General features: G+C 37.1%; 1 protein-coding gene across 3 annotated transcripts in view; it reads left to right on the top strand.

The window, feature by feature from the left end:
* Positions 1–6,505, top strand: part of PDE7A (phosphodiesterase 7A) — a 140,132-nt gene extending 133,627 nt beyond the window's left edge. For all 3 annotated transcript variants that reach the window (XM_077166889.1, XM_077166886.1, XM_077166887.1), the window contains exons 12-13: positions 481–561; positions 4,669–6,505. In XM_077166889.1, coding sequence (XP_077023004.1) covers positions 481–561; positions 4,669–4,877 — 290 coding nt within the window. In that variant the 3' untranslated portion in view covers positions 4,878–6,505. The remainder of the gene's footprint in view (positions 1–480; positions 562–4,668) is intronic.
* The last annotated feature ends 11,329 nt before the right edge of the window (positions 6,506–17,834 follow it).

The following is a 17,834-nucleotide window of genomic DNA, read 5'->3' as shown; positions in this document are numbered from 1 at the left end:
TAAACTTTAAATTAAAATGCTAAAATAAATTGGGTGGAGGGGCAGGGGGTATGGGATGTATGATTTTTTTCTTTTTATTTCTTTTTCTGGAGTGATGCAAATGTTCTAAAAACGATCATGGTGATTAATACACACCTGTGTGATGATATTATGAGCCATTGATTATAGACTGTATGTGTGCTAAGATTTATCAATAAAAAAATTTTTTAAAAATTAAAATGCTGACAGAATTATAATCTTAGGGTAGCATCTATAAAAGTTTTCCATTTCCTTCATTTAAAATAGGATATCAGCTTGTCAGTCTTTTCTGAATGTGAGTAACTTAAAAAGAATTAATTTAGAAGCCATTTATCCTCCTTCAAAGACTAAGTATGTTAATGTTTTTCTGAGAAATTTGCAGGTTAAGATGAAAATTTATTATATGTTTAACCAAAAGTTATGTTCCATATTAATATTCCTATCTCTTTTTTAAATTTATAGGAGATATAGAAAAAAAATATCACTTGGGAGTGAGTCCATTTTGTGATCGTCAAACTGAATCTATCGCCAACATCCAGATTGGTAACTATACATATTTAGAATCAGCTAGTTAGAAAAATACCACTGATTTTAATTTTGTTACAAAGAAAAATACATTTGAAATATGAAAATTTAAACTTGTGTTCATTTCTATTTTTAAAAATAACTTCAGAAATTTTACCCTTATTTTTCTTTGTTATGGCTTGTATAACTTACTCTCACTGAATATTATTAGGTCATAAAAAGTAATTTTTCAGAGCAGTCAGCAATAAATTGGTTCCTATTTTAAAACTGGAAGAGTTTGTTTTCTGCCCATGTGGAGGTTTCTTTTGCATCAATCTGGAATTGCCAGTAACCTGAAAAAGGGCAACCTCGAGCATGGTCATAATGTGAAGACTAGTTTCCGTCACTGCTTACTTTTCTGATTCTTTTATCACTGTCTCTTAGAGTAAATCTAAGCTCCCCAACCTATTATATTGGCCTCTCCATAATCCAGCCTTGGCTTCTCTCTTCAGTCTTCTCACCCACAATTTTCCCCTCAGTTTACCTGCAACAACTTGAGACTCTTCAGTGTTTCTCAAGTACGTGATGCTCTTTCATTCTTCATGCTTTGTCAGCTCTTCCCTTCTACCTAATATATTCCTTTTTCTTGAAGACTCAGCTCAGATGTCATCTGCTCCAGCAGCCACCTGTCACTCTTTCCAGGCAGAATTCAACATTCCTCTTCCAGGCTTTCAAGCACTTTTTCCTCATCTCTCAGAAATCTGAGAGCAGTGCCTTATCTTTGTGTGTTCCGGAAGCTTAGCACAGTACCCTAGGAGCATGGGGCCCTTACAGACTATTTGTTAAGTGAATTAAAACTGTAATAGAAACCATGATGAAATGTGCTGTGACTGACATGCACATAGGTTGAAGAGCATAGGAAGAATTGGCTAGGATTGCATATGCTAGGGTTTAGCTGTAAAGTGGGAGGTGACAGAGGAGATGTCAGAGGGATGACCCAGCAAGGTACTGAGGGAGGAATTTAATTTGGTAAATAGTATTGAGTAGGGATTTTGAGAATTAGATTGAACAAAGTAAAATTTGTATGCAGACTTTAAAAAGAAATTCAGAGGATTGCGTACTATTGTGGCATAATACTCTGAAAGGAAAACAGTGCTACATGAAAAAAAATCATACTATGGAGTCAGAAATTCAGAAGTGTAATTGCAAAGGATTCTCATGTGGAAGAAAGTGGTAGTCACTGGTTTGATTGCACAGGGATGATAGGTACAGAAGATGGAGACAAGAGCCTGGGTCCAGGAGTGGGGCAAGAAGTGTAGGCATGGTACCAGGAGAGCTAAGACTGCCCAGAAATGCTGAGGTCGGCAGAAGGGATGTCATGCATTTGGGGGGATACTTAAAACAGATAAGAAATACTTCTTTTGTTTTGATTCTCAAGTAGAAAAATCCTCATATTCAAAAAAGAATAGATAAGATATTGGCAAAAGGGAAAGAAGATGGGTGAATGAATGGTAGTCAACTCATTGCAACTACTTAAAATAACTGTCTTTTTGCCTGAATAATTACTCCCTAGTTTAAAGAGAGAACTTGCAGGTCAGAGAACTTCTTTTGGTGGTCTTTGAGGAATTTTGCAGAAAGGAGGGTGCCAAAAATGGACAGTAAACAATTTTTTTTTTTTTTTTTTTTTTTTTTTTTTTTTTTTTTTTTTAAAGGAAAGACAGAGAGAAGGAAGGAAGGATAGAAGGAAGGAAGGAAGGAAGAAAGGGAAACATCTTTTTTAAACATTTTCTTGTTTTATTGTATTCTGTTTCTCCGTTTTTGTTACATGGGCTGGGGCCGGGAATCGAACCGAGGTCCTCCGGCATAGCAGGCAAGCACTTTGCCCGCTGAGCCACCGCGGCCCGCCCAGTAAACAATTTTTAAAAGGGAATTTTTGCAGTTTTTAAAAGGGAACATAATTTTTAATTTATGTTTAAAAAATTTTTGCAATTTTTAAAAGGGAACGTAAGCTGGATCCCTTAACTGTTGTTCTTGTTGTCAGTGTTGGACAATGTTCTAAAATGGAATATCATAGGGACAGGAATAATGGTGAGAATAGTTGATATCTCCTGACTTCTCACAACAGCCCGGTGAGGCAGATACTGCACGAGTATCCTCTTTTCAGATAAAGTAGTTTGCCCAGTGCATACAGTTAACAGGTGTTAATTGAGGTTCAAATCCAGGTCTTTCTGTCCTCAGATCCCAGGCTCTAGACCATTACACTAAACAGCAATTAGTAGGAGCATAAGTTCATAAGTCATATTTAGTTAACACAGTTCCCTCCTGTGATAAGAATACTAGTTTTGTTGAATAAGAAAATATAGTGTACTGGGTAAGAGTGAGGCATCGAGGCATCCTGGGCTGTCTGTGAAGATGAGACAGGCATGTGGACTGGTACAGTATATAGATTAGCAAGTTGATAATCAGCTTTGCTCAAGAGGTGCTAATTGCAGAGTCCTGCTCTCCTAGAGGGTGCTGTATGGTTGTGTGCATGGCCCTGACCTTTTCATTTTATTAAATACTTAAATTAAGACCTAAAACAAATTTTAGGTTCATATAGAATCAGAAGTGATAGCTAATTTGTTGTATGTTAGGAACAGGATCCCAAGAGATCTGAACTGGTTGGAGCAATGGGAGGCATCAAATAAGGATAAATCATGTAAAACCTGTAATAATAATGTTTTGCATTTGGGTACCAAACTCCAACTGCTTATGACTTAACTATGCATAGTTAAGTTATATCTCTCCCACATGGAAGAGACAGGTTTGGGTGGAATCTCCCAGTGGGGCAGTGGTGTGAGCATAGCTGCCAAAAGGCTCATGTGTTCTTTGGCTGCAGAATGAAACTTTCATAAATTTGTTATTTCTGTCTCCTCATGAGAACATAAACTCCTTAAGGACAGGAGTGTTGTCTTTCAATATTATTCACTATTGTATCCCCAGCACCCCAGCACCGTGCCCCAGTAGGGTTTTAGTAAATATGTATGAAGGGAATGGATGATTGAAAGAAAGGAAGTTTTGTTTCAGATGTCATAATTATGATCAGTACCATCAGACCCTAGGTGACTTTTCTAATTAAATGGAATGGGTGCAGTCATTGTAATTCCAGTGAGGTTTTCACATGGGCTAAATGGACCCTATACTGTCTATGGTCCATATGGTCTTTACTGCAAAGAAAAAGCCTTAGATAGGAATAAAATTGAAACCGTTAGAGGACCAACAATAGAATTTGAATGTGTATTTTCCCCATCCCTAACAGATTAAAATTTTAGAATAGTGTTACTTATTCCTCCTGATATATAATGTGGTTTGAATGGTAAGCTGTTTTCTAGGAGGCTTCTTTTAACCTGTATAAGATACTTTTTTTTTTATTAATGCCATTATAAATAATGTGCAGCTGAGTGCTGTGTAACCTAAAGATGTAAAACATCTTGAAATTATTCATTTTCTTTTTATGGTTGTGAATTAAAGAGATCAGTCATAAAAGTTATTTATTAATGAGGGCCCTGGTTGGTATACTTTTCGTATTTGCTTTCATCATTTCCTGAACTAATTTCCCCTGTTCTTTTTAGACTCACTTTTTGTCATGAGATTTGACTTTGTAAATCTATGAGTTAAATAAGATGACCAATTGCAATGAAGACCAGGTTTTAATTACCATCAACAAGGGGAGAGAGCAGTTAAGTGCTTCTGGCATGCCAGCTCAGGCCTTTGTCCCCTTCTGCAGTCTTGTCTCAGCCTCAGTTGTTCTTGTTAGAACTGTCCTTGAATTGTGATAGGCACTGGTATCCTTTGAGTGTTGATACAGCCACTGCACCTGCACATTTGCTAGTGTAGAAGGATGTGATTGTGCAGCTGAGAGGAATAATAAGGAAAGATTTGCTATATTTTTCATTTTGCCTGCACTTAAGATTAAGTCCATTGAGTTACTGAAGGAATTGATTCTTCAGTGATGATACATAAATTTTATTTATATAATATATATATATTAAAATCTTTTGAAAAATAAAATTTAGGTAGTACTGAAATAGAGCTTAACTGTATAGATCTTTTAAAGATAAAATTTCAGACTATGTGATAATAACTTTTTCCTTTTATTTTCTCAAGGTTTTATGACTTACCTAGTGGAGCCTTTATTTACGGAATGGGCCAGGTTTTCAAATACAGCTCTATCCCAGACAATGCTTGGCCACGTGGGGCTGAATAAAGCTGGCTGGAAGGGAATGCAGAGGGAACAGTCCAGCAGCGAAGACACCGATACTGCATTTGAGGAGTTGAACTCACAGTTATTACCTCAGGAAAATCGGTTATCATGACCCTCAAAACCAGGTGGAACATACTGCCTCTGGGAAGTTTTAGAAATGTGAAATGGGGCCTTGAGGAGGAAGAACTTACACTTGACTGCCAAGGTTAAAAGTGAATGATGCCAGCATTATTTATTTCCAAGATTTCCTCTGTTGGAATATTTGAACCTGCTTTTTAATTACTAGACCTGAACGTATAGCAATATGCATTTGGCTTTGGTGTGAAACCTTGAATAATATGCAAGGCCCAGCAGGAGAGAATCCAAAAGGAGTAACAGAGGAAGTTTTGTGGTGTGCCACGTGTGTTTTTCAAAGAAAACTAGAAGAGTTAGTTATTCATCAAACTGGGAAACTTGAACTGAATTTATCATCAGAGCTCTCTTGGAATTTAACCAGTCTGATGCAACAATATGTATCTGTACCTTCCACTGAGCTGTCTGAGAAAATGGAAATGTGAAGTGCCCAGTCTCTGCTGCCTCTGGCAAGACTCAATGTTTACAAATCAACTCTGAAAATATTGGTTCTAAATTTGCCTTGGAGCATGATTGTGAAGGAACCACTAAATTTTTTTAAAGATCAAATCTTAAGACTGCAGCTCTTTCCCCCCTGGTTTGCCTTTTTTCTTCTTTGGATGCCACCAAAGCCTCCCATTTGCTATAGTTTTATTTTGTACACTGGAGACTGAGCATTTATGATAGAGTTCTGCCAGGCTTTCACTCCAGTGCTGTTTGGCAATGCAATTTTTTTTTAACCTGTTACTTTTTAATTGGGGATGGGAGGGGAGGAACACCAGTGTCCTAGCTGTATTATGATTCTGCAGTGGAGACATTGCATGTTGTTTTCACTACTGTACACTTGACCTGCACATGCAAGAAAAAGGTGGAATGTTTAAAACACCATAATCAGCTCAGGGTATTTGCCAATCTGAAATAAAGTGGGATGGGGAAGTGTGTCCTTCAGATCAAGGGTACTGAAGTCCCTTTCGCTGCAGTGAGTGAGAGGTATGCCTTGTGTGAATGTATGGATGTGTGTTTTTGTGCATGTTTGTGCATGTATGACTGTGCATGTGTTATATTTATCCATGTGGGAAAGGATTTGAAATGTAGGCTTTTATTTATTATTTTAGAATGTGACCTAAATGAGCAGCCACACTTGGGGGAGGGGAAGGTAGGTAAGCTGTAATAGATTGCTCCAGTTGCCTTAAACTATGCACAAAGCTAAGTGACCAAACTTCTTGTTTTGATTTGAAAAAAGTGCATTGTTTTCTTGTCCCTCCCTTTGATGAAACGTTACCCTTTGGTGGGCCTTTTGATGTGAACAGATGTTTTCTAGGCAAAATTTAAGGACTAATTTTAAACTGAAAACATTCCACTTTTGTAATTTGTTTTAAATTGTTTTATGTATAGTAAGCACAATTGTAATCTAGTTTTAAGAGAAACCGGTGCTTTCTTTTAGTTCATTTGTATTTCCCTTGTTACTGTAAAAGACTGTTTATTAATTATGTTTACAGTTTGTTGCAACAGCCATTTTCTTGGGAGAAAGCTTGAGTGTAAAGCCGTTTGTAAAAGGCTTTGCTCTACTCATTTTAATATGTGCCTGTTGCTGTTAACTTTTGATGAATAAAAACCTATCTTTTCACATTTTTTTCTTTGATATTTACCTTATAACTTGTGACTGTGGAAATCATAAAGCTAAGTTATGAGGCAATCAAAGATTCAGCTTTTTGGCTTTTGCATTCACACATTAAGTATTTGTTCATTCAACGCTCTGTGCAGACACAATCCCATGGGAGTGTCTACTGTTATCTGTACTTTGCAAGTTAGCAAGCTGAGGCCCACATCTGGAGTCTGCACAGAGTCCTGGCTGATACACAGTCGAGGTCAGCTTTGAGCTCAGGCCTCTAAACTCCATTAGTTGGGTTCTGCATATGACATTAGTGCCTCCAGTGAGCACTAATACAAGTTGTATTTGCTGTCCAATAGAAATAAAATGCAAGCCACATATGTAATTTTCAATTTTCTAGTAGCCATAAGGAAAAAAGGGAAAAAAAAGACAGATGGAGTTGATTTTAATAAAATTTTTATTTATCCCAGTATATCAAAGATCTACTTTATCCTTTCAGCATATGATCAATGTGAAAAACAATTATTAATGAGATTTTATATTCTACTTTTCGGTAGTAAGTCTGAAACTGGTGTGTATTTTACACGTAGAGCACATAACAATTTGGGCTAGCCAGAATGCAAGTATCCAATAGCCACTTGTGGCTGGTGGCTACCTTACTGGATGGTGCAGGTACAGAAGGTCTGATGGTAGCAGAGTTGAATGTTTACTTGATGAAAGCCAATTGGCCACTCATAGGTGGCATCACCTTGGCAAATTTGTTTCGGCCAGAGCCCAGTAAGGATCCTTAAAAGCTCACAGATCCACTTTGTCAACACATGAAAAGTGGAATGATCTCATGTGAAACTCACATTAACCAAGCTCACAGTAACTGAGGTCTAAAAAAAAAAGTCAATTATTTTCATTTGTAAGAACTATAACTATCAATTATTCTCTCCCTTTAGGCAAATCTTGAGAAGCCAAATTATGATCAGACAGTTACTTGGTGAGCATGGAGCCTGAGCAAGGGAAGCAGGTTGCTTCATGCATTAGTATTCCTATGGGACTATAACTCCTTAAGTTCACGTTTGTGGACCAGGAAAAAATCATCATCTTTTCCTTGGATGATTCTAGACATTCTCAGCCAGTAGTTGTTTCTCCACATCAGCCTCTGACTGGCCACATGCCTTAGATATGTCAGTACATTCAGGCCTGTTTCATTTGAGCCTGCCTGGGCTCATTCTACCTCTGTATGATTGCTCACTTTGGCTCTGATCCATTATGTTTGTCTTATAGTTAAAACTCAAAGGATTATCTTCTTATTTCTGTATTCTCAGGGGGAGAAACCTGTTGCTGACACATTTCCTGCCTACACGTATGATGAACCAATTGAAAACTTATGCTTTTTTAAAATTAATTATTTAAATATAACATATAAACACAAACATTCTTACCATATGATCATTCTATTCTTGATAGATAATCAAGAACTCAAAATATCATCACATAGTTGTATATTCATCATCATGATCGTTTCTTAGAACATTTGCATCAATTCAGAAAAAGAAATAAAAAGAAAACAGAAAAAAAGTCATACCATACCCCATACTCCTCCCTTTCATTGAGCACTAGCATTTCAATCTACTAAATTTATTTTAACATATATTCCCCCTATTATTTATTTACTTTTAATCCATATGTTTTACTCATCTGTTGATAAGATAGATAAAAGGAACATCAGACACAAGGTTTTCACAATCACAGTCACATGCGAAAGCTATATTATACAATCATCTTCATGAAACATGGCTACTGGAACATAGCTCTACATTGTCAGGCAGTTCCCTCCAGCCTCTCCGTTTACACTTCAACTGAAAAGGTGATATCTATATAATGTGTAAGAATAACCTCCAGGATAACCTCTTGACTCTGGAATCTCTCAGCCATTGACACTTTATTTTTTCTCATTTCGCTCTTCCCCTTCTTGGTTGAGAAGGTTTATTCAATCCCTTGATGCTGAGTCCCAGCTCATTCTAGGATTTCTATCCTACATTGCCAGGAAGGTCCACACCCCTGGATGTCATGTCCCACATAGAGAGGGGGAGGGCAGTGAGTTTGCTTGTCTTGTTGGCCGAGAGAGAGGCCACACTGGAGCAACAAAAGAGGTTCTTTGGGAGTGACTCTTAGACCTAAGTTTCAGTAGCTTAGTCTATCCTTTGCAGGGTTAACTTTCATATGAACAAACCCCAAAATTGAGGGCTCAACCTACTGCTTTGGTTGGACCCACTGCTTGTGAGAATATCAAGAATTCTCCACTTGGAGAAGTTGAATTTTCTGCCTTTCTCACCATTCCCCCAAGGGGACTTTGCAAATATATTTTTATTCACTGTTCAAATCACTCTGGGGTTTATCGGGGCACCACTCAGGACAAACTTAGAAAATCTCATGCCCTACTCAAGGATCCGTGCACTATGGTGTTCAATTAAGCTGCCCACATAAGTTATATTAGGAAATGCACTAGTCAAAATATAAATTTTGTAACAAAACATTTTTTGCTTTAATCTTACACATAAGTTAAAGTTTAAAATATTAATTACCATCTATTTTCATCAACCTACAATATTGACATTCCTTCGTTCTTCCTCATGCAAAAACATTGTTAAATTTGTACATTTAGTCACTATCATTATACATTCTAGGCATTCCTAGATTATACCATTTCAGTCTTCACCATATATCTTCTGATTTCATTTGTGCCCCCAGGCCTCCTCCCTCTATCATTCTCACATTCAGCTTCATTCAGTGTTCTAATATTATTGTATTACAATTAGGTAGTATTGTGCCATCCATTTCTTAATTTTTACAATCAGTCTTTTTGTACAATCTGCATCCCTTCAGCTCCAATTACCCAATATCTATCCTATTTCTATCTCCTGATGGTCTCTGTTACCAACTGAATCTCCAAGTTCATTCACTAATATCAGTTCATATCAGTGAGACCATACAGTATTTGTCCTTTTGTTTCTGGCTAATCTCACTCAGCATAATGTCCTTAAGGTCCATCTATGTTGTTATATCTTTATAACTTTATTCTGTCTTACAGCTGCCTAATATTCCATCGTATGTATATACCAAAGCTTGTTTAGCCACTCGTCTGTTGATGGACATTTTGGCTGTTTCCATCTCTGCAATTGTAACTAATGCTGCTATAAACATTCGTGTGCAAATGTCCGCTTTCGTCCTTGCCCTCATGTCCTCTGAGTAGAACCTAGTAATGGTATTGTTGGGTCATATGTCAATTCTATACTTAGCTTCCCCAGGAACTGCCAAACTGCCTTCCAGAGTGGTTGTACCATTTGACATTCCCACCAACATTGGATAAGTGTGCCTCTTTCTCCACATCCTCTCCAGCACTTGTCATTTTCTGTTTTATTGATAATGGCCATTCTGGTGGGTGTGAGATGATAGCTCATTGTGATTTTGATTTGTATTTCCCTAATAGGGAAGTTGAGCATCTTTTCATGTGCCTTTTGGCCATTTGTATTTCCTTTTCTGAGAAGTGTCTGTTCCTGTCTTTTGTCCATTTTGTAATTGGGTTGTCTGTCTTTTTGTTGTTGAATTGAACAATCTCTGTATATATTCTGGATACTAGACCTTTATCTGATATATCATTTCCAAATATTGTCTCCCATTGTGTAGGCTATCTTCTTACTTTCTTGACAAAGTTTTTTGATACACAAAAGTGTTTAATTTTGAGGAGTTCCCATTTTTTTCTTTCTTTCTTCAGTGCTTGTGCTTTGGGTGTAAGGTCTAGAAAAACACTTCTTGTTATAAGATATTTCCCTACATTTTCTTCCAAAAGTTTTATGGTCTTAGATTTAATGTTTAGATCTTTGATACACTGTAAGTTAATTTTTGTATAGGGTGTGAGATGTGGATCCTCTTTCATTCTTTTGCATGTGGATATCCAGTTCTCTAGGCCCCATTTATTTTATTTTATTTATTAATAAATAAATATTATTGTTTTTGTATGTCAATATAAAACAAAGACAACATTCTTACCATATGATCATTCCATTCTTGATATATAATCAACTCACAACATCATCACATAGTTGTATATTCATCATCATGATCATTTCTTAGAACATTTGCATCAATTCAGAAAAAGAAATAAAAAGAAAACAGAAAAAAATGCATATATATCACACCCCTTGCTCCTCCCTTTCGTTGATCACTAGCATTTCAATCTACTAAATTTATTTTAACATTTGTTCCCCCATTCTTTCTTTATTTTTAATCCATATGTTTTACTCATCTGTTGATAAGGTAAATAAAAGCATCAGACACAAGGTTTTCACAATCATACAGTCACATTGCGAAAGTTATATTATTATACAATCATCTTCAAGAAACATGGTTTTTGTTTTGTTTTGTTTTGTTTTGTTTGCATGGGCAGGTACAGAATAGAATCCAGGTCTCCTGCATGGCAGACGAGAACTCTGCCTGCTGAGCCACCCTAGGTACCATTTATTGAAGAGACTGTTTTGTCCTAGGTAAGTTGGCTTGACTGCCTTATCAAAGATCAATTGTCCATAGATGAGAAGGTCTATATCTGAACACTCTATTCAATTCCATTGGTTAGTATATCTATCTTAAGGCCAGTACCATGCTGTTTTGACCACTGTAGCTTTGTAATATGCCTTAAAGTCAAGTAGCATGAGACCTCCAACTTCATTTTCCTTTCTCAGGATATTTTTAGCTATTTGAGGGACACTGCCCTTCCAGATAAATTTGGTTATTGGTTTTTCTATTTCTGAAAAGTAAGTTGTTGGGATTTTAATTGGTATTGCATTGAATCTATAAATCAATTTAGGTAGAAATACAAAATTAACTATATTTAATCTTCTAATCCATGAACACGGTATGCCCTTCCATTTATTTAAGTCTTCTGTGATTTAATAATTTCTTGTAGTTTCCTTTGTATAAGTCTTTTGTATCTTTAGTTAAATTTATTCATAAATATTTTATTCAGTTGGTTGCAATTGTAAATGAAATTCTTTTCTTGATTTCCCCCTCAGATTATTCATTACTAGTATATAGAAATACTACAGATCTTTGAGTGTTGATCTTGTAACCGGCCACTTTGCTGTACTCATTTATTAGCTCAAGTAGTTTTGCTGAGGATATTTTGGGGTTTTCAACATATGGTATCATATCATCTGCAAATAGAGTTTACTTCTTTCTTTCCAATTTGATGCCTTGTATTTCTTTTTCTTGTCTAATTGCTCTAGCTAGAACTTCCAAGACAGTGTTCAATAACAATGGTGATAGTGGACATCCTTGTCTTGTTCCTGATCTTAGGGCGAAGTTTTCAGTTTTTCCCCATTGAGGATGATGTTAGCTGTCTGTTTTTTATATATTCCCTTTATCATTTTGAGGAAGTTCCCTTCTATTCCTATCCTTTAAAGTGTTTTCAGCAAGAAAGGACGTTGAATTTTGTCAAATGCCTTTTCTTCATCAATCAAGATATCATTTAGTTTTTCTGCTTTGATTTGCTGATATGATGTATTACATTAATTGATTTTCTTATGTTGAAGAAATCCTTGCATACCTGGGATGAATCCTACTTGTCATGGTGTATAATTCTTTTAACATGCTGCTGGATTCAATTTGCAAGAATTTTGTTGAGGATTTTTGCATCTATATTCACTAGAGAGATTGGTCTGTAGTTTTCTATTCTTATAATATCTTTGTCTGGCTTTGGTATGAGGGTGATGTTGGCTTCATAGAATCAGTTAGGTAGCCTTCCCTCCTCTTCAATTTTTTTGAAGAGTTTGAGTAGGATTGATAGTAATTCTTTCTTGAATGTCTGGTAGAATTCACATGTGAAGCCTTCTGGTCTTGGACTTTTCTTTTTGGGGAGCTTCTTAATGACTGATTCAATTTCTTTACTTGTGCTTGGTTCGTTGAGGTCCTCTATTTCTTCTCGAGTCAATGTTGGTTGTTCATGCCTTTCTAGGAAGTTGTTCATTTCATCTACATTGTCTTCATAGCATAAAGTATCCTCTCATTACTTCCTTTATTTCTGCGGGATCAATGGTTATGTCTCTTCTTCCATTTCTGAATTTATTTATTTGCATCCTCTCTCTTCTTCTTTTTGACAACCTTGCTAAGGGTCCATCAATCTTACTAGTTTTCTCATAGAACCAACTTCTGGTTTTATTCATTTTCTTGATTGTTTTCATGTTCTCAATTTCATTTATTTCTGTTCTAATCTTCATTATTTCTTTCCTTTTGCTTGCGTTGGAGTTAGTTTGCTGTTCTTTCTCTACTTCTTCCAAGTGGACAGTTAATCCTTGATTTTTGCCCTTCTTTTTTGATATATGCACTTAGGGCAATAAATTTCCCTCTTGCATCCCATAAATTTTGATATGTTTTGTTTTCATTTCCATTTGCCTTGATAAGATTTCTCTTGTAATTTCTTTGTTGACCCACTGGTTGTATAAGAGTGTTGTTGAGCCTCTATATATTTGTGAATTTTCTGGCACTCTGCCTAATATTGATTTCCAACTTCATTCCTTTATGATCTGAGAAAGTGTTTTCTATGATTTCAATCTTTTTAAATTGATTGAGACTTGCTTTGTGACCCAGCATATGGTTAATCCTTGAGAATGACCCGTGAGCACTTTAAATAAAGATGTATCCTGCTGTTGTTGGGTGTAATGTTCTATAAATGTCTGTTAACTCTAGCTCATTTATTGTATTATTCAAATTCTCTGTTTCTTTATGATCCTCTGTCTAGATATTCTGTTGATGAGAGCAGGGAGTTGAAGTCTCCAACTATTATGGTAGATATGTCTATTTCTCTTTTCAGTGTTTGCCTCATGTATTTTGGAGCCTTCTGGCTCAGTGGACAAATATTTATGATTATTTTTGTTGTTGTTGAATTGTTCCTTTTATTAATATAGTGTCCTTCTTTGCCTCTTTTAACCGTTTTACATTTGAAGTCTAATTTGTTGGATATTAGTATAGCTACTCCTGCTCTTTTCTGATTGTTATTTGCATGAAATATCTTTTTTCAACCTTTCACTTTCAACCTAGGTTTATCCTTGGGTCTAAGATGCATTTCCTTTAGATAGCATATAGATGGGGTCCTGTTTTTAAATCCATTCTTCCAGTCTATGTCTTTTGATTGGGGAGTTTAATCCATTAAAATTTGGTGTTATTGTTGTGTGGGCAGTACTTTCTTCTACCATTTTGCCTTTTGGATTTTATAAGTCATATTTAATTTTTCTTCTTTTTAACTTTACTGATGGTCTCCATTTCTACACTGTTCTCCACACCTTACTTTCCTGCCTTTTCCTATCTGTCTCTAGTGTTCTCTTTACTATTTCTTGCAGGGCCAGTCTCTTGGTCACAAATTCTTTCTGTAATTTTTTGTCTGAAAATGTTTTAATTTTCCCCTCATTTTTGAAGGACAGTTTTTCTGGATATAGAATTCTTTTTGGCAGTTTTTTCTTTTAGTATCTTAGATATGTTATCCCACTCCACTGTCTTCTTGCCTCCATGGTTTCTGCTGAGAAATCTACACAAAATCTACACATAGTCTTCCTGGGCTTCTCTTGTATGTGATGGATTGCTTTTCTTTTGCTGCTTTCAAGATTCTCTCTTTCTCTTTGACATCCTGAGTGTCTTGGAATATGTCTAGTTGGATCTATTCTGTCTGGGGTATGCTGCATTTCTTGGTTCTGTAATTTTCGGTCTTTTCGTAAGAGTTGGGAAATTTTCAGTGATAATTTCCTCCATTAGTTTTCCTCCTCCTTTTTCCTTCTCTTCTTCTGGGACACCCACAACACGTATATTTGTGCACTTCGTATTGTCTTTCAGTTCCCTGAGTCCCTGCTCATATTTTCCCATTTTTTTCCCTATATTTTCTTTTTCTTGCCGGATTTCAGATATTTAGTCCTCCAGTTTAGAAATCCTATGTTCTGTCTGTCAAAATCTACCATTGTAGGTTTCCATTGTTTTTTTCATCTCTTCTACTGTGCCTTTCATTCCCATAATTCCTGTGATTTGTTTTTATAGACTTTTGATATCTTCTTTTTTGTTTGTCCCTTGCCTTCTTTATATCCTCCCTCAATTCATTGATTTGATTTTTTGATGAGGTTTTCCATGTCTGTTCAAACATTCTGAATTAATTGTTTCAACTCCTATATCTCATTTGAATTGTTGGTTTGTTCCTTTGGCAGGCCATATCTTCAATTTTCCTAGTATGATTTATTATTTCTTTGCTGGCGTCTACACATTTAATTACCTTAATTAGTTTATTCTAGAGATTGTTTTCACTTTTTTTACCTAGGATTTTTTTTGCTGAATAACTTTGTTGTCTATCTGTTCTTTGACATTCAGTTCAGCTTATTCTAGACCTTTATCTTAGGTTTTTGTTTAACAGAGCAGAATTTTTCAGTTCTTGTTTTCTTGTTTCTTGCCCTGCCTGTATGGTTCCTTTCATCCCCACCCCTTTAGGAGGATCTCCTTAGGTATTATAGACCCCAGTCAGATTTTCCCAGACCAAACTGGCCTCCTCTCAAGAAGAAAGAGTCACCTGCATCAGTTTTCCCTGAGGGTAAGACCCAGGAGGTTGAAAGCCTTTCCTATGAAGACGCTGGACTCTGCATTTTTCCTATCCTGCCTAGCATGTGGTGCTTTTCTGCCTGCTGGTCCCACCAGCAAAAGGTGATGCAGTACCTTTAACCTCAGCAGACTCTCCCTGCTGGGTTGTGGTTTGAACAAAGGAGAGATTGTAGGCTGGCTTTAACTGCTTCACTTTTCCAGACTCTGGAGTCTGAATTCCTTGAGGGAGGGATTCCACCTGAGCTGGGCCCCTCTCCTGGGGAAGGCACAGGCTCTAGACAAACACGCAAACAAGCTTAATTCTGCCTGTGCCTGAGGTAGTTGGAGCCTGAGAAGCCCTGCAGCTGTATCAAAAGAGTAGTCAAGCCATAGAAACACAGCCACAAAAAAAGAAGAAAAATCCTTTTCGGAGCCAGACCCCAGTTCCTTGGGTTTGCCGATCAAGAGCTTAAGTTGGTATGCTGTTTTGTATATCTCTAGGTCCTATGTGCCCCCTCCTTTCCTTCAGGGCCCAGACCCTTTATGTGCTATCCAATCCAAAACCCTTTTTTTTTTCCTTTTTTCTTTTTTTGTCAGCCCTGCCCACTCAGCACCAGGGCAAAACCCAGCAACCTCCGCTTTTACTCAAGGTTCAGCTGAGCTAGGGGCCTATTTTTAGTAGTCAGAATTTGTCAATTAATTCCACAATTGGAGCTTGGTTGTGCTCAGTCCCTGCTACCGGTAAAGTCTCTTTCCCTTCCCCTCTGGGAGGCAGCCTGTGGGGGAGGGGCACCAGCTGCTGCAGCTTGGGGAACTCACAGTTCTGGGTGGGCTTGCAGTTGGTCCAGCTTGTCCAGACTGGGGTATGCTGTGTGTCTGGTCACTGACGTGGCCCCAGCAGTTGTTTTGTACTGTTCCTGGCTATTTTACTAACTGCTCTGGAGGACGAACTAAATCCCACACCTCACTAAGCCACCATCTTGGCCCCCAACCATCTGAAAACTTGTGTTTTCTGTAATACAGGAATCACTTTCTACAGCCCTGCTTCTTTTTTTTAATCCATATATATTTATTGAGAAATATCCACACATGTACAGTCCAACCATATTAAACAGTGACTGACAATATCATATAGTTGTTTATTCTTCACTGTGATCATTTTTAGAACATTTGCATCACTACAGAAAAAGAAAGAAAAAAACTCATATACTCCATACCCCTTACTCCTCCCTCTCACTGACCCATAGTATTTATCTCCCCCTATTATTTATTTTTTAGCCTTACTCTTTTTTTTTTTTTAAACTCATCTGTCCATACCCTGGATAAAGAGCATCAGACACAGGTTTTCACAACCACAGTCACATTATATAAGCTATATAGTTATGCAGTCTTCTTCAAGAATCAAGGCTACAGGAACACAGTTCAACAGTTGCAGGGACTTCCCTGTAGCCTCTCCAATAGACCATAAAGTAAAAAGGGATATCTATATAATATGTAAGAATAACCTCCAGGATAACCTCTTGACTGTTTAAATCAGAGCCCTAGAGAATTTATCTCATGTCTCTCTTGACCTTTTTGATCAAGAAGGTTTTCTCATTTCTATGATGTCAAGTCCCAGCTCATCCCCGTCCTGTCCCATGTTTCCAGGGAAATTTATACCCCTGGGAGTCATGTCTTATGTGGGGGGAAGGTAGTGAGTTCATCAGCCAAGATGGCTGAAAGAGAGAGAGGCCATGTCTGAGCAACAAAAGAGGTTCTCTGGGGGGTGACTCGGTAGGCTTAGTTTCTACTTTGCAGGAATAAGCTTCAAAGGGGCGTGCCTCAAGATTGAGGGCTCAGCCTATTGAACTGGTTGTCCCCACTGCTTATGAGAATATCAGGAATTTCCCTGATGGAAAGTTTACTAATTCTTTCTTTCTCCCCAGTCCCCCAAGGGGAATTTGCAAATATTTTTTTCTCTGCCCAAATTACTCTTGGATATTCTGGGATATCACACTAACCTATACAAACCAACAAGATCTCATGCCCTAGTCAAGATTCCATGTAATTATGGTATTCAAGTAAACTGACCATACAAGTTAAATTAGATAATGTGCTATCCAAAATTTTGCACCAAATAAACATCTATTCCTTACTTCTTGCTCAGAAATTGAAGTTTGAAAATATGGGCCACATCATCCTTTACCCAGTACTCTGATTTACCTTAGTCCTATCCAGATCAGCTTCATTCGTATCTCTAGACAAAGTCTGATCATTTTTTCAGCTTTTAACAGTGCTGAATAATGCTGACTTTCATAGCTTCAGTGCTCTAAACCTAGGTGTTACATAAATACCCGAAGTTTCAGTGAGCGACCAGGTTATAAACAAATAGCTCAGTACTTCAGAATTTAGAAATATTATTTACAACTCCTGAATATATGTGACTGCTATTGAGAGTTTACAACCTAGGACCCTTTTCAATAGGCTCCAACCTAATAACCCATGCTCTTGACTTCAATTCTCTGAGTTTGTATATTCTAGTTAGTCCATATGAGTGAGGTATGATAATATTTATCTTTTTGTTTCTGCCATTTCACTCAACATGCTGTCCTTACGGTTCATTCAACTAGTTACATGCCTCACACTTTATTACTTCTTGCAGTAGCTGCATAATCTGTAATCTGTTGGATGTAAACACCAGAGTTCCTCCTTCTATTCCTCAATTGTTGTAGCCTAAGGCCACCTCCATCCATTGCTAATGAAGACACTGCC

The sequence above is a fragment of the Tamandua tetradactyla genome, chromosome 6, assembly GCF_023851605.1.
Source record: "Tamandua tetradactyla isolate mTamTet1 chromosome 6, mTamTet1.pri, whole genome shotgun sequence".
Classification (NCBI taxonomy): domain Eukaryota; kingdom Metazoa; phylum Chordata; class Mammalia; order Pilosa; family Myrmecophagidae; genus Tamandua; species Tamandua tetradactyla.
Note: the sequence above shows the minus strand (reverse complement) of the source record. Positions and strands in the feature narration are given on the sequence as shown.